This window comes from Leptodactylus fuscus, chromosome 8 (assembly GCF_031893055.1).
Source record: "Leptodactylus fuscus isolate aLepFus1 chromosome 8, aLepFus1.hap2, whole genome shotgun sequence".
NCBI classification, from domain to species: Eukaryota; Metazoa; Chordata; class Amphibia; order Anura; family Leptodactylidae; genus Leptodactylus; species Leptodactylus fuscus.
Window position 1 is genome coordinate 42491924 of NC_134272.1, and position 24302 is coordinate 42516225.

The following is a 24302-nucleotide window of genomic DNA, read 5'->3' on the forward strand; positions in this document are numbered from 1 at the left end:
ATGAGCGAACACTAAAATGTTCGAGGTTCGAAATTCGATTCGAACAGCCGCTCAATGTTCGTGTGTTCGAACGGGTTTCGAACCCCATTATAGTCTATGGGGAACAGATACTCGTTAAGGGGGAAACCCAAATCCGTGTCTGGAGGGTCACCAAGTCCACTATGACACCCCAGGAAATGATGCCAACACCTCTGGAATGACACTGGGACAGCAGGGGAAGCATGCCTGGGGGCATCTAACACACCAAAGACCCTCTATTACCCCAACATCACTGCCTAACAACTACACACTTTCCACATTCAAAAAAACCTCTATCAAAGTGGGAAAATACCTGGAAACCTTCTTTACTCCCCAAATGGATGGACACAAACCCCAATTTAAGCTCAACAAACAGTAACAACCACCCCTTTAAATCACGTTCCCCATGACAACCACAAATGGAATAGGCAATGGGAATTCCAAAAGCCCTCACCCTTAACTGTCATTTTGAGTGTGTGTGTGTGTGTGTGTGTGTGTGTGATGTGGTAAGACCTTCCAAAATTCACTTTTCTAGCCCTTAACATGAGCCCTTCCAAACAAAGTTACATGACCTTAAGCTGAGCTACCAGCAGAGATTGAGGCCCTTGGCATGAGTAGAGCCTTGCACCAGCAGTGTTTTTGGCACTTAGGGTGAGTTGAGCCTTGTACCAGCGTGTGTCCCTTAACATCAGGCGGGCCCTAAGTTCTGCGCTTTGCACAAAAGTTCCACATTAACTAGGCTGAATGGTACAAAGATTAGTAGGCCCGAGAACCAGGAACAGGTCTTGCAATGGCTGTCGGATAACGCTTAAAGCACATTGTCCACCAGCCAGTCAGCCTCTACCTCCTCTTACCCAACAGTCTTGTCCTCCTTCCACCCAAAATTCCCAATCTTCTCAGAACAATAACCCCAACTGTCCCTGCTCCCCAGAGCTGTTCTCCCTTCCTTTGACTGTACCGCAACCTGCCCCTCCATTTCGCGATTCCACGGACCTAACAGACGAGTATCTGTGTCCAGATGCTCAAACACTAGAGTCTCCTCCATTCCATCTCCGGTCGATTTGGTGGCGGATGACCAGCAACCCACCCTCATCGACGACGATGAGACGCAGTTGCTGTCAGGGCAGCCAGTTGACATGCGCATTGTGCAGGAGGAGGAGGCGGCGAGACAGGAGTTGGAAGAGGAGGTGGTGGACGACGAGGACACCGACCCCACCTGGACAAGGCAGATGTCAAGCTGGGAAAGTAGTGTGGATGTTGAGGCAGGTGCAGCACCAAAAAGGGTAGCTAGAGGCAGAGACATGTCCAGAGGCAGAGGTCAGCTGCTTTGCCGAAGCCAGGCCAGACCCGGAATGTCCGAAGATGTTCCCTTTTGTACCCAGCCCAGAAAAACTCCCCCATCGAGGGCACGTTTCTTGAAGGTGTAGAGTTTTTTCAAGGAATGCGCCGAGGACAGATATAGTGTCGTCTACACAATTTGCCTCTCGAAATCGAGTAGGGGCCCTGAGAAGAGCAACCTGTCCACCACTTCAATGCACCGTCATTTGGAATCCAAGCAATGGAATCAGTGGCAGGCAGCAACGGCAGGACAAACGTCGCCCGCCGTTCATGCCACTGCCTCTGCTCACAGTGCTGGCGATGCACTCCAGAGGACGAGCCAGGACATCACTTCATCTGCCTCCGCCACTTTGTTGACTTCTCCCTCATCCTCCCCTGTTTCTGTCTTATCTCCTTCTCCTGCACCATCAAAGGCACCATCAGGCGCTTCTTTACAACAACCCACCATCTCTCAGACATTGGAGCGCCGGCAGAAATACACCGCTAACCACCCACCCACGCAAGCCTAGAACGCCAACATCGCTAAACTGCTGGCCCAGGAGAGGTTGGCGTTCCGGCTTGTTGAAACTCCCGCCTTCCCGGACCTGATGGCAACTGTGGCACCTCACTATGCCGTCCCTAGCCGTCTCAACTTCTCCCGGTGTGGCGTCCCCGCCTTGCACCAGCACGTGTCACTCAACATCAGGTGGGCCCTTAGTTCCGCGCTTTGCTGCAAGGTCCACTTGACCACCGACACTTGGACAAGCGCCTGTGGTCAGGGATGCTGCAGTGCTTATCTTTAATGACAGGCAGGGTGAATGTGGTGGAGTCTGTTCCCCGGGTGCAAACTGGGGTGGCCTATCTCCTCTCCCAGGCCAAAATTCATGGCAGGAGTAGACTGAAACCCTACGACGCTGCAACCTCCACCACAGCTACTAGCGGCAAACGCTAAAACACTGGTGTGGGGAGACGTCAGCAGGCGGTGCTGAAGCTCATCAGCTTGGGGGACAGACAGCACAGTGCCTCCGAGGTCAGGGATGCCATCCTGGCTGAGATGGCATTTTTTTTTCCCTGCTACACCTGGGGCCTGGCATTTTTACGCCTGTGATAATGGCTGGAACCTGGTAGCGGCTCTGGAGCTTGCCAGCCTCCAACACGTTCCATGTTTGGCCCACGTCTAACCTAGTGGTGCAAAGTTTTTTAAAAACATACCCAAATGTACCGAAGCTACTGTTGAAAATGCGGCGCTTGTGCGCCCACTTTTGCAAGTGCACAGGAGTCGCTGCTAGCCTAAAAACACTCTAGCAAGGCCTACATCTGTCCAAACACAGGCTGTTGTCCGTCATTCACACACGCTGAAACCCTACAATACCATATCTTGAGCAGGGTGTGTGAGCTGCACAGACCTTTGATGGAGTTCCATCTACAAAACCCAAGGGTTCCTCAAAGTCAGCAACCAAAGTTTCTGCACCATGAGTTTCCAGGGGTGGCAGAGTTATGGCTAGGGGAAGAGGCATGGATAGGGATGATGTCTAGGGGCAAAAGCAGTGTGGATGTGGAGGCAAGCTAAGCAGGAAAAACTGGGGGTACAAGCTAAGGCATGGACTGGGGTGATGTCTAGGGGCAAAAGCAGTGTGGATGTGGAGGCAAGCTAAGCAGGAAAAACTGGGGATACAAGCTAAGGCATGGACTGGGGTGATGTCTAGGGGCAAAAGCAGTGTGGATGTGGAGGCAAGCTAAGCAGGAAAAACTGGGGGTACAAGCTAAGGCATGGACTGGGGTGATGTCTAGGGGCAAAAGCAGTGTGGATGTGGAGGCAAGCTAAGCAGGAAAAACTGGGGGTACAAGCTAAGGCATGGACTGGGGTGATGTCTAGGGGCAAAAGCAGTGTGGATGTGGAGGCAAGCTAAGCAGGAAAAACTGGGGGTACAAGCTAAGGCATGGACTGGGGTGATGTCTAGGGGCAAAAGCAGTGTGGATGTGGAGGCAAGCAAAGCAGGGAAAATGGTGGCTAGAGGCAAAGGGATGTCCATAGGCAGCAAGGGCAAAGATGCAAAACTCTCCCGTTTCAAGAATTTTCCTGACTTGTTTCCCCACAAAACATTCCTGGGAGGAGGGCTGAAACACCACCCTCCTCCTCCTCCGCTGTTAGATTTACCCCAGCTACGAGCTGAAAACGCTGCAACACTGGTGTGGGGAGACGTCAGCAGGCTGGGCTGAAGCTCATCAGCTTGGGAGACGGACAGCACACTGCCTCTGAGGTCAGGGATGCCATCCTGGATGAGATGGCAATTTGTTTATCCCCGCTGCCCCTGGGGCCAGGTTTTTTAGCTTGTTGGAGGGCTCTGGAGCTTGCCAGCCTCCAACACGTTCCATGCCTGGCCCACATGTTCAATGTAGTGGTGCAATGATTTTTAAAAACATACCCCAAATTAGCTGAGCTAAGGGTGAAAGTGCGGCACTTGGACACCCACTTTCCCAAGTCTACAGTACCTGGAGCTAGCCGCAATACACTCCAGCAAGGCCTACATCTGCCTGAAGCACCTACTGTTGTGCGAGGTCACCACACGCTCTAACCCTAGATACCGTATGTTCAGCAGGGTGTGTGAGCAGCAGAGACCTTTGATGGAGTACCAGCTACAAAACCCAAGGGTTCCTCAGAGTCAGCTCCCTCACTTTCTGCACCATGAGTTTCCATGGGTGGCAGACTTATGGCTAGAGGCACAGGCATGGATAGGGGTGATGTGTAGGGGCAAAAGCAGTGTGGATGTGGAGGCAAGCTAAGCAGCAAAAACTGGGGGTACAAGCAGCCGGTGACATCATCACTGACAAGCACAGCTGTCTGTCAGCTGACAGGCTGACTTTCACCAAAATGAACAGACAATGGATAGACTCATCATATACATGTCAGTTACATGACAAATTTAGTGCAATTTGCAAGTCCAAGATGGTTTGGAGATCTGCGGAGAGGAATCTCACCACCTCTTGCGGGTGCCATCATTTGGAAGGCAAGCCCTGGGCTCAGTGGGTGAGAGCAAGCGCAGGATAATCGTCGTTTGGCCTGGCGGCCACTGCCTCTTCCACTGTTGACAGGGCTGGCGCTGCAGTCCAGACCAGGAGCCAGGACACCTCCACATCTGCCTCTGACACTTTGGGGAGTTCACCCTTATCCTCACCTTTTCCTGCCATTTCTCCTTTTGCCCGCGCCATCATGCGCCTCTTCCCAGCAACTCCCCATCTCCCAAGCCTTTCATTTCATGCTAAAGTACAGCGCAACCCACCCACATGCCCAAGGCTTCAACGGCCTCATCTCAAGAAATCTGGCCCAGGAGATGTTGGAATCCCGGCTGGGGGACACTCTGCCCTTTTTGGGCAGAGTGTCTACTGCGCCACCGCACTGTGCCGTCCACACCAGCACTTTCCCCCAAACATGAGGCGGTCCCTAAATTCAGCGCTTAGCCCTAAAGTTCCATGTGACCAGTTTCGAATGGACAAGTGCATGCGGACAGGGACGCTACCTTTCAATTTGGGCACAGTGGTTGAATGTAGTTGAGGCGTGGACCGGGTCGCAAAATGTGGTGGCCTGACTTGTCTCCCCACACAACATTCCTGGGAGGAGGGCTGAAACACCACCCTCCTCCGCTGTTAAATTGACCCCAGCTACGAGCTGGAAACGCTGCAACACTGGTGTGGGGAGACGTCAGCGGGCCGTGCTGAAGCTCATCAGCTTGGGGGCCAGACAGCACACTGCCTACAAAGTGAGTCATGCCATCCTCGATGAGACGGCAATGTGGTTTTTGCCACTGCACCTGGGCCCAGGCATGTTGTCATGTGTGATAATGGCCGTAACCTGGGATTGGCTCTGTAGCTTGGCAGCCTGCAACATATTCCATGCCTGGGCCACGTTTTTAACTCATTGCTGCTAATCTTTTGAAAAAGGTACCCCAATGTTCCTGAGCTACTGGTGAAAGTGTGGCGCTTGTGCGGATAGTTTTTAAAGTGTATAGTTGCCGCTGCTAGCCTCTATGCACTCCTACAACGCCTGTACCTGCTGGAACAACGGCTGTTGTGCGACGTCTCCACACTGCTGGCACTAAACATATCATGTGTTGAGCAGAGTGTGTGAGCAGCACAGACCTTTGATGTAGTTCCAACTCCAAAACCCTCGGGTTCGTCAAAGTCAACTCCCTCAGTTGCTCAACCATGAGTGGCCATGGGTGGCAGACTTATGTGAAATCCCATCCCATCCATTGCACTGGACACGAAACATTAGCATGCGCTCAGCACAACTTCGGATATGGCAGATGCGTTAAGCAGGGTGCAGGGTACAACACAGACCAGGCCCGAGCACCAGGAACAGGTGTTAGAAATACTGCAGCATCTGCCATTTCCTTCCAATTTTGGGGTTTTGGACCCGCCACCGACTTGTCTGGACCTAAGTGGGGATCATGAGACACAGTTGCCATCAAGGCAAGCTGTGGTCATGTGCGGTTTGCAGTAAGGGGGCAGTGCGCAATTGGAAGAGGAGTTGGTGGATGACGAGGCCACCGACCCCACATGGACAGGGGTGATGTCTAGGGGCTAAAGCAGTGTAGATGTAGAGGGAAGCTAAATCAACAAAAAACCTGGGTAGAAGCAAAGGCATAAACTGGGGTGATGTTTAGGGGTGAAAGCAGAGTAGATGTGGAGGGAAGCTAAGCAGCAAAAACAGTGGGTAGAAGCAAAGGCATGCAAAACTCTACCCTGTTGGAAGACTTATTCCTAGGTCTGGAACACGTTAATGGCCCCCCTGGACAAATTACTGCCACTCAGGGGCCTAGTGTCACCAGGAGGGACAAGTATAGGCGCATGTTGTGGGAATACCTGGCCGACACCAGCTCTGTCCTCTCCGATCCCTCTGTGCTCTACAGCCTAAACTTATTTTCTCATCTTTTTTTCTGAACTGCACATCTCTTGCCTGCTTCCTTTGGGATCTTAGAAATGGTGGTCCACTTCCACAGATGGTAACTTCAATAGACAGTGTAACGGGAGTAGCTGAGGGATCGCTGTCTTAACCACTTTTTGGCACAAAATTAACTTCCAAAGCCAAATATGGTGCAAGTATATGATGCAAGGACACCTACACACCTATCTCTGACACATTGGGGAGTTCACCCTCATGCGCCCTTTTGGCCTGCACCATCATGCGCCTCTTCCCAGCCACTCCACATTTCCCAAGCTTTTCATTGCAGGCAGAAGTACAATACAACCCACCCCCATGCCCAAGCCTGTAACAGCCTCATCGATAAACTGCTGGCCCTGGAGATGTTGGTGTTTGTTTATGCTTCTGGAGACCCAGGCCTTCCGTCAGCAGATGGCAGCTGGGGCACCTCCCTATGCTGGGCCTAGCCGTTACTACTTCTCTTGGTGTGCTGTCTCTGCCTTGCGCCTGCATGTGTCCCATAACATCAGTCGGGCCCAGAGCTCTGCGCTTTGCTGCAAGGTCCACTTGACCACCGACACATGGACAAGCGCCTGTGGTCAGGGATGCTGCAGTGCTTATCTTTAATGACAGGCAGGGTGAATGTGGTGGAGTCTGTTCCCCGGGTGCAAACTGGGGTGGCCTATCTCCTCTCCCAGGCCAAAATTCATGGCAGGAGTAGACTGAAACCCTACGAAGCTGCAACCTCCACCCCAGCTACTAGCGGAAAACACTGTAACACTGGCATGGGGAGATGTCAGTAGGCCGTGCTGAAACTGATCAGCTTGGGGGACAGACAGCACAGTGCCTCCGAGGTCAGGGATGCCATCCTGGCTGAGATGGCATTTTTTTTTCCCTGCTACACCTGGGGCCTGGCATTTTTGCGCCTGTGATAATGGCTGGAACCTGGTAGCAGATCTGGAGCTTGCCAGACTCAAACACGGTCCACGCATGGCCCACGTTTTCCAACTTGTTGGTGCCATGTTTCTTTGAAACCTACACCATTGTGCCTGATATACAGGTCAAAGTGGGGCCATTTTCGTAAGTGAGAACTAGCCTCTGCTAGGCAGAAAACATTCAGAGCACACTCCTCTCATCTTCGCACCGTTGGCTGGCGGAGGAAGACGAGGGGGTTGGAGTGGCATCTGATGTCCCTATCCCACACGAGGCTAGAGGGTGCACTTCAGTGCATCCCATTGCTTCACCACAAATGGTGTGAAGGGGAGTGGAAAATGGAGGAAATGGAGAGTGACCCTTACAGTTGGGGCCAGCAAAGGCATGCCAAGTAACACACTGGCACACATGGCTGACTTCATCTTGGGTTGCTTTTCAACACATATTTCACATCATGAAGAACAAATAATACTGGATTTTTTCAAGCCTCGAACCCCGGTCTAGGTCTAATGTCTGTTCCTTTCTTATATTAGGGGAGAGGGAAAAAAAATTACTTCAGTGATACGTTTAGCGTACATAGACTGACTATTAATGTGTATCCCACTTAGTGTTGTTAGGGTTACACACCGTCACAACCTGGCTAAAGCTTCTATAGCTGTTAATAAAGTCAACATAACTTTACGGTATCCAAAAAGACAGCTGGTACCGACAGAGAGCAAGACAAATGTCACCCAAAGCTGTGAGCTCTGAACACCCACAGTGACTTTGGCGTCATCATCATTATAAGGGAGCGGGTGGTAATAAATAACTTGGCAGTGCCTAAAACCCAAAAAGCTTATACAACTATATTTACATTAAGATACACAAATGAAACTTTTCAGTAGCATGTCATGAGACAAGCTGATAAGCTCTTCCTTTGTGCAGTGCTATTTGAAAGTTAAACGCTGCCTTTATTTTAATTCTGGAGAAGGTGCAGACATTAGATTTAGAACATGTTGTCTTCATTGTCCAAATCCTCTATATAGGTAACGTGTTTTTCGGGCCGAGCTGTCTGGGAACGAGCTGGTGCAGCACTGACAACCTGGGTGAATATGGCAAGAGCCTGAGATGTAGGGTGAATGAATCCCCAAATTATTTGTGGAATTCCCAGTGAGACAATGGCACTGTATACCAGTATTAAAAATTGTGGGTGCACATAACCCCCATATATTCTTTGAATTCCCAGTGAGACAAAGGAACTGTATAGCAGTATTAAAAATTGTGGGTGCACATAACCCCAATATATTCTTTGAATTCCCAGTCAGACAATGGCACTGTATACCAGTATTAAAAATTGTGGGTGCACATAACCCCCATATATTCTTTGAATTCCCAGTGAGACAAAGGAACTGTATAGCAGTATTAAAAATTGTGGGTGCACGTAACCCCCATATATTCTTTGAATTCCCAGTCAGACAATGGCACTGTATACCAGTAGTAAAAATTGTGGGTGCACATAACCCCAATATATTCTTTGAATTCCCAGTCAGACAATGGCACTGTATACCAGTAGTAAAAATTGTGGGTGCACATAACCCCCATATATTCTTTGAATTCCCAGTGAGACAAAGGAACTGTATAGCAGTATTAAAAATTGTGGGTGCACGTAACCCCCATATATTCTTTGAATTCCCAGTCAGACAATGGCACTGTATACCAGTAGTAAAAATTGTGGGTGCACATAACCCCAATATATTCTTTGAATTCCCAGTCAGACAATGGCACTGTATACCAGTAGTAAAAATTGTGGGTGCACATAACCCCCATATATTCTTTGAATTCCCAGTGAGACAAAGGAACTGTATAGCAGTATTAAAAATTGTGGGTGCACGTAACCCCCATATATTCTTTGAATTCCCAGTCAGACAATGGCACTGTATACCAGTAGTAAAAATTGTGGGTGCACATAACCCCAATATATTCTTTGAATTCCCAGTCAGACAATGGCACTGTATACCAGTATTAAAAATTGTGGGTGCACATAACCCCCATATATTCTTTGAATTCCCAGTCAGACAATGGCACTATATACCAGTAGTAAAAATTGTGGGTGCACATAACCCCAATATATTCTTTGAATTCCCAGTCAGACAATGGCACTGTATACCAGTATTAAAAATTGTGGGTGCACATAACCCCCATATATTCTTTGAATTCCCAGTCAGACAATGGCACTGTATACCAGTATTAAAAATTGTGGGTGCACATAACCCCCATATATTCTTTGAATTCCCAGTCAGACAATGGCACTGTATACCAGTATTAAAAATTGTGGGTGCACATAACCCCCATATATTCTTTGAATTCCCAGTGAGACAAAGGAACTGTATAGCAGTATTAAAAATTGTGGGTGCACGTAACCCCCATATATTCTTTGAATTCCCAGTCAGACAATGGCACTGTATACCAGTAGTAAAAATTGTGGGTGCACATAACCCCCATATATTCTTTGAATTCCCAGTCAGACAATGGCACTATATACCAGTAGTAAAAATTGTGGGTGCACATAACCCCAATATATTCTTTGAATTCCCAGTCAGACAATGGCACTGTATACCAGTAGTAAAAATTGTGGGTGCACATAACCCCCATATATTCTTTGAATTCCCAGTGAGACAAAGGAACTGTATAGCAGTATTAAAAATTGTGGGTGCACGTAACCCCCATATATTCTTTGAATTCCCAGTCAGACAATGGCACTGTATACCAGTATTAAAAATTGTGGGTGCACATAACCCCCATATATTCTTTGAATTCCCAGTCAGACAATGGCACTATATACCAGTAGTAAAAATTGTGGGTGCACATAACCCCAATATATTCTTTGAATTCCCAGTCAGACAATGGCACTGTATACCAGTATTAAAAATTGTGGGTGCACATAACCCCCATATATTCTTTGAATTCCCAGTCAGACAATGGCACTATATACCAGTAGTAAAAATTGTGGGTGCACATAACCCCAATATATTCTTTGAATTCCCAGTCAGACAATGGCACTGTATACCAGTATTAAAAATTGTGGGTGCACATAACCCCCATATATTCTTTGAATTCCCAGTCAGACAATGGCACTATATACCAGTAGTAAAAATTGTGGGTGCACATAACCCCAATATATTCTTTGAATTCCCAGTCAGACAATGGCACTGTATACCAGTATTAAAAATTGTGGGTGCACATAACCCCCATATATTCTTTGAATTCCCAGTCAGACAATGGCACTGTATACCAGTATTAAAAATTGTGGGTGCACATAACCCCCATATATTCTTTGAATTCCCAGTCAGACAATGGCACTGTATACCAGTATTAAAAATTGTGGGTGCACATAACCCCCATATATTCTTTGAATTCCCAGTGAGACAAAGGAACTGTATAGCAGTATTAAAAATTGTGGGTGCACGTAACCCCCATATATTCTTTGAATTCCCAGTCAGACAATGGCACTGTATACCAGTATTAAAAATTGTGGGTGCACATAACCCCCATATATTCTTTGAATTCCCAGTGAGACAATGGAACTGTATAGCAGTAGCAAAAATTGTGGGTGCACGTAACCCCCATATATTCTTTGAATTCCCAGTCAGACAATGGCACTATATACCAGTATTAAAAATTGTGGGTGCACATAACCCCCATATATTCTTTGAATTCCCAGTGAGACAATGGAACTGTATAGCAGTATTAAAAATTGTGGGTGCACGTAACCCCCATATATTCTTTGAATTCCCAGTCAGACAATGGCACTGTATACCAGTATTAAAAATTGTGGGTGCACATAACCCCCATATATTCTTTGAATTCCCAGTGAGACAATGGAACTGTATAGCAGTATTAAAAATTGTGGGTGCACGTAACCCCCATATATTCTTTGAATTCCCAGTCAGACAATGGCACTGTATACCAGTAGTAAAAATTGTGGGTGCACGTAACCCCCATATATTCTTTGAATTCCCAGTCAGACAATGGCACTATATACCAGTATTAAAAATTGTGGGTGCACATAACCCCCATATATTCTTTGAATTCCCAGTCAGACAATGGCACTGTATACCAGTAGTAAAAATTGTGGGTGCACATAACCCCCATATATTCTTTGAATTCCCAGTCAGACAATGGCACTGTATACCAGTATTAAAAATTGTGGGTGCACATAACCCCCATATATTCTTTGAATTCCCAGTCAGACAATGGCACTGTATACCAGTATTAAAAATTGTGGGTGCACATAACCCCCACATATTCTTTGAATTCCCAGTGAGACAATGGAACTGTATAGCAGTAGCAAAAATTGTGGGTGCACGTAACCCCCATATATTCTTTGAATTCCCAGTCAGACAATGGCACTATATACCAGTATTAAAAATTGTGGGTGCACATAACCCCAATATATTCTTTGAATTCCCAGTCAGACAATGGCACTGTATACCAGTATTAAAAATTGTGGGTGCACATAACCCCCATATATTCTTTGAATTCCCAGTGAGACAAAGGAACTGTATAGCAGTATTAAAAATTGTGGGTGCACGTAACCCCCATATATTCTTTGAATTCCCAGTCAGACAATGGCACTGTATACCAGTATTAAAAATTGTGGGTGCACGTCACCCCAATATATTCTTTGAATTCCCAGTCAGACAATGGCACTGTATACCAGTAGTAAAAATTGTGGGTGCACATAACCCCCATATATTCTTTGAATTCCCAGTCAGACAATGGCACTGTATACCAGTATTAAAAATTGTGGGTGCACATAACCCCCATATATTCTTTGAATTCCCAGTCAGACAATGGCACTGTATACCAGTATTAAAAATTGTGGGTGCACATAACCCCCATATATTCTTTGAATTCCCAGTCAGACAATGGCACTGTATACCAGTATTAAAAATTGTGGGTGCACATAACCCCCATATATTCTTTGAATTCCCAGTGAGACAAAGGAACTGTATAGCAGTATTAAAAATTGTGGGTGCACGTAACCCCCATATATTCTTTGAATTCCCAGTCAGACAATGGCACTGTATACCAGTATTAAAAATTGTGGGTGCACATAACCCCCATATATTCTTTGAATTCCCAGTGAGACAAAGGAACTGTATAGCAGTATTAAAAATTGTGGGTGCACGTAACCCCCATATATTCTTTGAATTCCCAGTCAGACAATGGCACTGTATACCAGTATTAAAAATTGTGGGTGCACATAACCCCCATATATTCTTTGAATTCCCAGTGAGACAATGGAACTGTATAGCAGTAGCAAAAATTGTGGGTGCACGTAACCCCCATATATTCTTTGAATTCCCAGTCAGACAATGGCACTGTATACCAGTATTAAAAATTGTGGGTGCACATAACCCCCATATATTCTTTGAATTCCCAGTGAGACAATGGCACTGTATAGCAGTATTAAAAATTGTGGGTGCACGTAACCCCCATATATTCTTTGAATTCCCAGTCAGACAATGGCACTGTATACCAGTATTAAAAATTGTGGGTGCACGTAACCCCCATATATTCTTTGAATTCCCAGTCAGACAATGGCACTATATACCAGTATTAAAAATTGTGGGTGCACATAACCCCCATATATTCTTTGAATTCCCAGTCAGACAATGGCACTGTATACCAGTAGTAAAAATTGTGGGTGCACATAACCCCCATATATTCTTTGAATTCCCAGTCAGACAATGGCACTGTATACCAGTATTAAAAATTGTGGGTGCACATAACCCCCATATATTCTTTGAATTCCCAGTGAGACAAAGGAACTGTATAGCAGTATTAAAAATTGTGGGTGCACGTAACCCCCATATATTCTTTGAATTCCCAGTCAGACAATGGCACTGTATAGCAGTATTAAAAATTGTGGGTGCACGTAACCCCCATATATTCTTTGAATTCCCAGTCAGACAATGGCACTATATACCAGTATTAAAAATTGTGGGTGCACATAACCCCCATATATTCTTTGAATTCCCAGTCAGACAATGGCACTGTATAGCAGTAGCAAAAATTGTGGGTGCACGTCACCCCAATATATTCTTTGAATTCCCAGTCAGACAATGGCACTATATACCAGTAGCAAAAATTGTGGGTGTATATAGCCCCAATTCTATTGCTAGGGGACTTGCAGGGTATTTCTGAGGTGAAGGTGGGGGGGCACACCGTTGGAACGGGGATTTGGGGTGTATATATGGGGTATACGGGAATACACTGTCAGTGTGTTCCATTCAGGATCCTGGGAAAGCTGGGTTGCGGCGATTGAGCCCGTCAGTGCCACGTTACACTGACAAGCTTCTCCCTGGAATTGAAGTTATATGTAAGCCCAATATATTCTTTAAATTCCCAGTGAGACAATGGCACTATATGGCAGTAGCAAAAATAGTGGGTGTATATAGCCCCAATCCTATTGCTAGGGGACTTGCAGGGTATTTCTGGGGTGAAGGTGGGGGGGCACACCGTTGGAACGGGTATCGGGGGTATATATCGGGTATACGGGAATACACTGACAGTGTATTCCATTCAGGATCCTGGGAAAGCTGGGTTGCGGCGATTGAGCCCGTCAGTGCCACGTTACACTGACAAGCTTCTCCCTGGAATTTAGCTCTTATAAGAGCTGTTGGTTGTCTTCTCCTTCCTATCCTAGCCTGTCCCTGCCTACCCAGAATCTAAGCCCTAGCTAGCTGGACGGAAACCTCCGTCCTCGGTGAATTGCAAGCTCAGAATGACGCGAAGCTGGGCGTCGCTGTTCTTTTAAATTAGAGGTCACATGTTTTCGGCAGCCAATGGGTTTTGCCTACTTTTTTCAACGTCACCGGTGTCGTAGTTCCTGTCCCACCTACCCTGCGCTGTTATTGGAGCAAAAAAGGCGCCAGGGAAGGTGGGAGGGGAATCGAGTAATGGCGCACTTTACCACGCGGTGTTCGATTCGATTCGAACATGCCGAACAGCCTAATATCCGATCGAACATGAGTTCGATAGAACACTGTTCGCTCATCTCTAGTCCTGAACATTAGAAATTGGATTGGTACTGAAAAGGTTAAAGAATAATTAAAGTACAGTTAAAAAAGAAAAAAAACAAAAAAAACAACGTGAATGTCTTGTTTTTTATTTTCATGTTTTTTTTTTTTTTTGTTTTTTTTTTACTGAATTCAATGTAAAACAGATGCTTGGTTCAGGCACCGGTCTACATCTGTTTTATTTGCTGTGTTTTGTTTTTGTTTTTTTTTTGTTTTTTTTTAAAGGGATTCTACCACTAAAACACATTTTTTTTTTCTAGTTAACACGTCGGAATAGCCTTTAAAAATGCTATTCATCTCCTACCTGTGGAAGTACTCTCCGCCACGCCGTTCGTTCAAAATACCGGTTTGTACCGGTATGCTAATTAGTTCTCTCGCAGCGATGGGGGCGTCCCCGTTGCAGCTCCAAAACCGACCGCAGCGCCGCCTCTCTGGTCTTCGGTGTCCTCCCCTTGCTTCTTCAGCGTCTGTCGGACGCCTGCGCAGTACGCTCTGTTCGGCGAAGATTGCCTAACGTACTGCGGATGCGCAAAATTGCGGTCCCTGCCATAGTGCTGGCACCGCAATTTCGCGCATACGCAGTACGTTCGGCAATCTTCGACGAACAGAGCGTACTGCGCAGGCGTCCGACAGACGCTGAAGAAGCAAGGGGAGGATACAGAAGACCAGAGAGGCGGCGCTGCGGTCGGTTTTCGAGCTGCAATGGGGACGCTCCCATCGCTGCTCCTGCGATGGGGACGCCCCCATCGCTGCGAGAGAACTAATTAGCATACCGGTACAAACCGGTATTTTGAACGAACGGCGCGGCAGAGAGCACTTCCACAGGTAGGAGACGAATAGCCTTTTTAAAGGCTATTCCGACGTGGTAACTAGAAAAAAATGTGTTTTAGTGGTAGAATCCCTTTAAAGGGTACTTGAGCAGTATAGAAAAAATGTTATGTGAACCTAGCCTCGCTTGACTAAGTTAGTGACACTTAATAAAACCAGCAAATAAATACAGTTGGATCTGATTATGTCACTCTAATCGATATTGCTAGGTGCTGAGCATCCAAAAGTCACTGTTCATTAACCCTTTCACTGCCAAGGGTCTCTGGAAATGTTGCACCTCCAGTAGCTAGAGCAAGTTTCATAGTTTTGAGACGGACAAATCAAACCTAAATTGCAACATTAGAAAAGCATCCAACCCGCCCATACCTGTATATTTTCTTAAAGTAGACACCTGCAGCATTGTCAGAATGCCATTTGGTACTGTATACGAACAGGCACCTTCATGCCATTTTGATTTAAAGTGAATGTTTTATGAAAAAATGCAAATAAATGTAAATTAGTTGCTAAAAGCGGAAACCAAGCAAAAAATTAAATGCACTAAACCTCCTAAAAATAAGAGTTCAACATGTGCAGAGTTAATTCATGTCACTATGGCCTACACTCGCATGCACGAATCTTCAGAAAATCACCACAACCAGAAGGAACAAAAATCTGCTTTGAAGCTGGAAATGTTACAAGAGTATCATCCTATAAAATGTAGGGATTACACACCATGAAAAGTAAGTGAACCCCTAAACCCTATATATTTTTTTTGAAAGTAGACAACCTGAAGTTTACAAATGTCTTAATGGGTCATCAATGGCCACATCCACCTTCATGTAACTTTGTGACAAACACAATAAATTTATTTTGAAAAAATGCACTAAAACACATATTTGCACCTAAAACTCATGTTCAATCTCCGATTCATATACACAATACATTTAAAATAATAGCTTAAGGTGTATACAATATGTATATATACCACAAACATCAACTACAACAAGAGCTTGTACTCCAAAAATCACTAATACAGAAGACAAGCAGGATTTTGCTGTTATTCACTAATATGTTAAAAATCTATACTGCACCTACCAAAATGTGACTGTGATACCAAAATCTAACTTTTTTCATATTACACAGCATACCGTATATAAAAACACAACTTAATGTTTCGTATATACAACCACCTTCATGCAACTTTGCAGCAGAGATTGCAAGCAAAAATTGCACAAATTCAAATTTGCCACTAAAGTGCGACTCAAGCAATCCCTTTCTTCAAACAAAATGTACTTTCCAAAAAACTGCAAGATGTGAGGAGTTCATACATACCACACGTATATATTTACAGGTGCGGATGTTAACCCCTTCCCGACATGCGCCGTAATAGTACGGCGCATGTCGGGTCTGTAACTATGGCGGCCGCCATAGCCGCCGGGTGTCTACTGCTTTAAGCAGTAGACAACTGGCTCTAATGCCTCCGGCGCCGCGGTCAAAGGCGCCGGAGGCGCCATTTTCCCGGCGGCACATGGGCGCCGCCATTTTGGCCGGGATCGCCGGCTCCTGGAGCATGTTCCAGGGCTGACGTCCCATTGCCATGACAGCCGGGAGCCTTGTACAGGCTCCCAGGCTTGTCTGCAAAGCCTCTCTTTTGCAGGCTGGTCTATGCAGCCTGCAAAAGAAAGGATGCTTTTTTGCAATGCATTAGCATTGTAATGCATTGCATTAGTGATCAGACCCCCTGGGGTTCAACACCCCTAGGGGGTCTAATAAATGCAAAAAATAAAAATAAAAAAAAAACTTAAAAAAAATATAAAAAAATATAAAAAGAATTAAAAGTTCAAATCACCCCCCTTTCCCTAGAACACATATAAAAGTAGTTAAAAACTGTGAAACATATACATGTTAGGTATCCTCGCGTCCGAAATCGCCCGCTCTACAAATCTATAAAAATATTTTTCCTGTTCGGTAAACGCCGTAGCGGGAAAAATAGTCGAAAGTGCCAAACCGCCGTTTTTTCACTGTTTTGATTCTGATAAAAATTTGAATAAAAAGTGATCAAAGCAATAACATTTCCCGAAAATGGCAGAACTAAAAAGTACACCCGGCCCCGCAAAATAAGACGCCCTATGCATCCCCGTACACTTACGTATAAAAAAGTTACGGCCGTCGGAATATGGCGACTTTTAGAAAAAAAATGTTTTAACACCGTTTTGGAATTTTTTTTAGGGGTCAAAATGTAAATAAAACCATATAAATTTGGTATCCCTGGAACCGTACCGAAACACAGAATATAGGGGACATGTCATTTTGGCTGCACAGTGAACGCCGTAAAACCAAAGCCCGTAAGAAAGTCGCAAAAATGCATTTTTTCTTCAAATCCACCCCATTCTGAATTTTTTTCCTGCTTCCCAGTACATTATATAGAATAATTAATGGTAGCATCATGAAGAAAAAATTGTCCCGCAAAAATTAAGACCTCATATGGCTCTGGGAGCGGAGAAATAAAAAAGTTATGGGGTTTAGAAGGAGGGGAGTCAAAAACGAAAAACGAAAATCAAAAAATGCCATCGGCGGGAAGGGGTTAAAGAAACACCAAAATCGCCATCCCATTTTGTGCTTGCAAATTAAATAGGACTTTACATAAAAATATTATTTTCCATCCCCCCTATAAAAATGTTAGCAATCCATATGCTTATCTCTAGTGATAATCGTTAATACTATTATTTTAGCGTGTAACTGATATCACTAGAGGCGTATTTACTGTAGAAAGCTCAGGTATGGACAGGAAAGTGTTTGTGTGAAATGTAAACTTTATTCACGACTTTTTGTATATGTTATGTAAGTGTTTGTTGCAACTTTTTTTTGGCGCTGCGACCTGTGCAATGGTAAACGTCTGGGTCACAGCGCCACTAAACTTTGTGGTTATGTTTAGAGGGTATTACATAAGCATACCCCACTAGGTCCATCCGGACCAAGCAGGTTTTATGCCAGGTAAATCTACATCTGACAATCTCCGATGCGTCCAGGTGGTGACCCAGATTAGATCGGTCTCTTCTGAGGATTGGGCGATATCTTCCTTGGATGCAACCAAGGCCTTTCACTTGGTCGAATGGCCTTTTCTTTTGCTATCCCTACGTAGATATGGGTTTGGTGATGGCTTCACTACTTGGGTTTCCCTTCTATATCAATTCCCCCAGAGCAGCGTTATCTATCAATGGTTCACTGTCTCCATACGTCTCATTAGGTAGAGGCACGTGGCAGGGCTGTCCACTCTCACCGCTGCTGTTTGCTTTAGCTGTAGAGCCCATGGCCATTCTCCTTAGACGGGACCTTATTTACTGGGGAATACTCATTGGCCCCCGAGAGGAGAGAGTTGCGCTTTATGCCGACGACCTCCTCCTCTTCTTGACTAATCCTTCTGTATCATTGCCCCGCGCCATGGCGCTAATAGATAAATTTGGCAATTACTCTGGTTTACGAACTAACTGGGCCAAATCTTCTTATATGCATATCGGTCGTGCCTCAGCAGCGGTGGGGGGAACAGTGTTATGTGGGCTACCATTAGTTTCTTCCTGCAAATACCTTGGGATAGTACTGTCTAGTGACCATAAGAGGTTCCTGTACCTGATTGTATTCCCACTCATTTCGCATTTTAGAGTTAAGTTCCATACCTGGGCTGCACTGCCCTGTCTGTAGCGGGTCAGATCAACTTGATTAAGATGATTGTCTTGCCCAAATGTTTATACGTATTGAGCCACTCAGCCATGCCCGTGCCTCTCCGATTCTTTAAACAGCTGGATTCTCTGATGACTTCCCTTTGTGTGGGGCCATTCCAGACCCAAATTGAGATTGTCTGGCCTCCAGAGACCGAAACAGCTTGGGGTTGCTTCCCTCCCCAACCTGTTCCTCTACTATTTAGCCGGTTTGTTTATTTGGTGTATTAGATGAGGAGGTATGGCAGCATCATGCCCGGATTTTTCTTGGGGAGTGTCAATTCTATGCCAGGAAGGCCATTGTCCTGCGGAGGATGGCCCCGCAATCTCCGTCAGTATCTCAATGGCGGAAATTGGTCAATTCGATTCTCCCATTCAACCAGAATCTATATAAAGATAGGGGCTGCCCCCAGAAATTCACCAAGATTTGGGGAGCGTGGTGTGATTCTCCTATTACCCAATACTCTGCCCCCTTGATGCGTTCAGCACTGGGCGCCTTTGCGTCTTGAGAGGGAGACCTATTGGATGGAGCTGTAGCCCCCTTGTGTTTGTTTACTGTGTGACTGCCGACACTGAGGTGCTTCGCCATTGTTTCATTTTTCATGTGCGAAGTGAGTTTGGCCTGGGTTGGGATGGTGCTGTGGCAGATCTTTTGTTTTTTTTCCTTTTATTGTACTTTATTTTGTGCCTTTCTGTATATGTACTCTCCTGATTGTATTGTTTAATTTGTTACATCCTCTTCAATAAAACGAGTTTAAAAAAAGAATACCCCACTAGTAAAGCTCAGGGGGAAATTACATTATAGCTGTATGTGACAGAGAGCGAAAGTATAGTATGCGCTCTGATTGACAGGAGAAGGGTTAATAGGGACAGAAGAGTCCCTGCCACCCCCTCCTGGTGTCACATACAGGTTAGCACAGATGATGATGATCATTCATTATCACTGTGTATGCTGCTGGGCTGCTCCTGACCTTTCCCCTTCTGCTACAATTTAACTAATGCTTCCGAGACAGGAGGAGGGGGCACTTTAAAGCCCTATATCTCTGGGCTGCATTAAGATATCTTGATGCTTTAAAATTCATTTTAAAGAGGATAATTTCATCTTTAAAATATCAAGCACTTGATGATAGAACTTAAAGTTTTGGAACGATTCACTGTTGAAATGCAGTCGGGAATTGAGATCTGCAGTTGGATCTCAATGCCAAATAGCGTTTTCAACAGTGATTTGCTCTAAAACTATAAATTCTATCATGAAGTCCTTGCTATCATTTTAAAGATGACATTCTCATCTTTAAAATGAATTTTAAAGCATCAAGATATGTTCAGGCAGTCCAGAGATATCGGCATTAGTAGGGAGGACGTATTATCTACGTCCTCCGCTACTGAAGTGCCACCCCGGGAGGACGTAGAGCTGACGTCCTCGGCAGGGAAAGGGTTAATGTATGGTTGGTTGGCAATTATGCATTGAACCCTAAAGGATGCATATAAATAACTGCAAAATATAAAGTATAGCTTGTTTATTTTATTCTGTTATCTTTGTGCAGTTTACACACAGTTGGATTTTTGGCTGTAATGTTAAAGGTTCATCCAAGTGGTATGTATTATTTTTGTTCTTGTATGTTTTTGATACCTGAAATATATTTGAAAATAGTGTAATGGGAGCAGTAAAATGTAGTGTTGCCATATGAATGAAAAATTTATTTTAATACAGTCTAAATTGCAAACCTGAACTGTATTGCTTTTTTAGGTGGATAGAAAGGATCAATTTGTAGAACATCATAGCCTATGAATATGTGAAGATGTAAGATAAGATCATAGGAGTATGGAGTCATGTCCACTATTAAAAGGAAGACTCCAGGCAAAGCTCATTCACTGTTATCCATGGTGAAGGGCTTGAGAGGTTGGAGCACGACACAGGGATGCTTCCTGAATTCCTGTCCTTCATCAACCTCTCAAGATCTGTGTCAGATATAACTCCGTGAATGAGATTTGCCTGATATGTTCCTTTCAATTAAACGGAAATTACTAGAAAGGAAACACACTATCATTCTGGATTTGGAACATGAAATGAGTAGCATACCAGTTATTGCAGATGTACTACTTGTCACACATGTACTTTAACATGTCACAGACTACATAGGAGTGTTTTGTTTTTTTTAGTTTTTGTTTTATGTAGATTGTGAGCCCTATATAGGGATTACAATGTAAATTTTTTTTATCCTATCAGTATGTCTTTGTAGAATGGGACGAAATCCACGCAAGATGGTTTTTGCCCTTGGCAGGATTCGAACCCAGGACTCCAGTACTGCATGGCTGCAGTGCTAACCACTGAGCCACCATGTTGCCCCTCAGGAGTGTATTTGTAAGGGGTTAATAGGAGTAATTCCGCCACCAAGACTAGATTCATATAAGGGCCTCTTCACACAGAGGATACGCTGGCTGATTTTGAACGTGTAAACGTTCCGAATCAGCAGCGTTTAAAACAGGTCCCATTGCTTTCTATGAGAGCCGGCATACGTGCGCTCCCCATAGAAATGAATGGGCTGCTTTTTCCCCATTCATTTCTATGGGGAGCGCGCGTATGCCGGCTCCCATAGAAAGCAATGGGACCTGTTTTAAACGCTGTTGATTCGGAACGTTTACACGTTCAAAATCAGCCAGCGTATCCTCCGTCTGAAAGGGCCCTAACAGTATTTTTCACCCATGAAACTTTGTATATTTGTCGTATTTACTGGCCTAACCACTATGATAGGAGAATACTGTTCCACCCTTCAATCACTATGGAACCATGATGCTGTCTGGCAGGGACTTCTAGCAGCATAAATATAAAGTCTGGAGTCTCTCTCTGGGAACAGTTTTCAGGTCAACACATCCAGCACAGACATGTGGGCCAGATTTCCCCGGTGAAACTATGTTGTGTGAAATTTAGTCTAATTCAATAGCCAGGAGAAAATGTATTGATTTAAGCATTGGACGCTCTTTCTATATTGGACAAAACTAAAGATGTCTTTCTGCTACCATCTATTGAATTAATAAACTGATATGAACTCTGCTTCACACTGATGAGAGGCAATAGCCTTGAAACAGCTGTCTGGATTCCTCTTCCTTTTAGAAGAGATATTCTGGAAAGGTTTTATACCCAGATTATGCCAGGCTTTGATCTGTAGGGAGCCACCAACCAAAAAGATGTTGCTAGAGTTAGTTCACCTTTTCTAATAAGGAGAATTTATTTGCATATTCCTTTCACAGTCCTATAATACATTACAAATTGTAGAGCTCAAGTACAGACAAAATGATACTACAGAAGAGAAAAATTGGACAAGGTTCTCTTACAAGGATTTCAAATAGGTGATTGCTAATAGAATGTCTACTTCATCAGGCTACGTTCATACTTGTCTTGAGCTTCAACAGTCCAGAATAATGGACAGGCTGACCATTATGTATGGCGACAGATGGACCCCTTTGACTATAATGGTGTCCGTCGCTTTAAAACTGAAAGCAGCAAAGTTGTTTGTGCAGGACTTTTTCGGCCACCAATTTCAGGTGGACATTACGACAGATTCCAATGGAGACTCTAATGCAAATGTGGAGGTAGCCTGACTATGTCCAGTAACTAGGCTGAACCCTTTTGTGTCTGCTCTGTTTTAGGCCTTAAAGGGGTTGTCCCATCACAAGGATCCTATCTATACTGCTAGTTTTTGTGGATTTAAGACACTTCCTAAATGCATTGCTTTATCAAAACTGCTTTGGCCCCTATCTTAATTTATTCACTTCATTGTTTACACTCCGTTTCTATGGCCCTTGGGATTATCTGCTCATTTGTCAAGTGATGTAGCTGCCTACTCTCAGGGGGAGAGGGAGGGGCTGGGAGCAGCTCTGAGCTGTTTGTGTCTTTTAAGTAGCGGAGCTTCCTAGATAGGGGAGGTGAGAGCTCCGGGATTTCTGAGCTCTTATCAGTCGGTTTAATTGAATTTGGCTGATAAGGGCTGAGATAGGGAGTCCGTTACCTCTGTATGTAATGCAAACTGACTCAAATCCAGCTCTGCTACATCAGCTTCACACTGTGGTAATTCATTTACAACCAATCTCGTGCAAGTGAAATCCCACCCACCTATGTGCCGAGAAAAGCAGGAAGTGAAGAGAGCACAGCAGCCTGCAGGTTATTGAACAAGTGTCATGGGAATACCCCCTTAAGGACAACCCATTTTTTGTTCATCACATATCAAGCTGTATATTTTATTTTATTTTGCAGGAAAAGTGGTAGTGTTTAAAGAGGACCTTTCACCACTTGGGGCACATGCAGTTTTATATACCGCTAGAAAGCCGACAGTGCGCTGAATTCAGCGCACTGTCGGCTTTCCTGTTCTGTGTCCCTGCTGAAGAGCTATCGGTGCCGGTACTGTAGCTCTTCACTGTCAGAAGGGCATTTCTGACAGTCAATCAGGAACGCCCTTCTTCACAGCAGCGCCTATTGTGATGTATTGTGAGAGCGATGAGGAACGCCCCCTCCCATCTTGATAGTGGGGCACTATTTTGGTGTAGATATATCTTGTTGGTTGGTTTATTAACACTTTCTGTGAAGGGCTAGAAAAAAAACCCACAATTTTTCCCCCAAAAATGCAAAATATGAAAAAACACCATTATTGTTAAACCTACTCTGGGGAAGGTAGCTCAGTAGCAGCTCAGCTCAGCTCAGTAGCAGCCAACGTGCGGACCCAAACAGTTAAAGACAAGGGTATGAAATATGCAACAAACTGGTTTATTTAGAAAAAAACAGGAAAATAACCATGACTTAAGGTCCAAAATGAGCAAAATTAAAATACAGTCTTAACTTCAGGCAAAAAATAAAATCCTGCTCATTAGAGCGACTAACTAAACAGAAATGATAACCTAACTATACATGTGGCTTACTACCAGCCACACAAACAAAACCAGCATAATTTTGTCTCACTGGACTCAGGGTTACAGGACAGACCCAGCCGCCGCCTCTCACTCCCTGGATCTGCACTAGAATGCAGGCTCTGCAGCCTTTACTGGCCTAGTAATGACTCACACCTGGAGCTTAGGCCTACTGAAGACCCGCACTGGAGCACACATAAGTTAAAATCCCTGCGGAGATATAGCGTGATTCCAGCACTCTGTCTGTCACCTTCCCCCACACTGCCTACACTGCTAGATTTATTGAGAGGGGCAGAAATCTGCTGCTCAATAGCCAAATAGAGTTCATGTATTATTACAGCAATATATGGCCACATATGGGGTACTGCTGTATTCAGGAGGAATTGTGTAATAAACTTTTAGGATGTGTTTTCTCTTTAACCCATTGTGAAAATGCAAAATGGAGGGCCAAAATGCTGTTTTAGTGAATAAAATGTAATTTGCCAATTTCTGGCCAAATTCTATGAAACATCTGTGCGGTCCAAATGCTTACTATATACTCATTGATAAATTCCTTGAGGGATATAGTTTCTAAAATGGGATCATGTGTTGGAGGTTCTCAAATATACTGGTAGCTCTACAAATGTG

General features: G+C 44.8%; 1 protein-coding gene across 1 annotated transcript in view; it reads left to right on the forward strand.

Annotated features, from left to right (window-relative positions):
* Positions 1-24302, forward strand: part of PGAP1 (post-GPI attachment to proteins inositol deacylase 1) — a 133625-nt gene that overhangs the window by 30546 nt on the left and 78777 nt on the right. The window contains exon 11 of the mRNA XM_075285178.1: positions 20321-20370. Within this exon, the coding sequence (XP_075141279.1) occupies positions 20321-20370 (50 nt within the window). The remainder of the gene's footprint in view (positions 1-20320; positions 20371-24302) is intronic.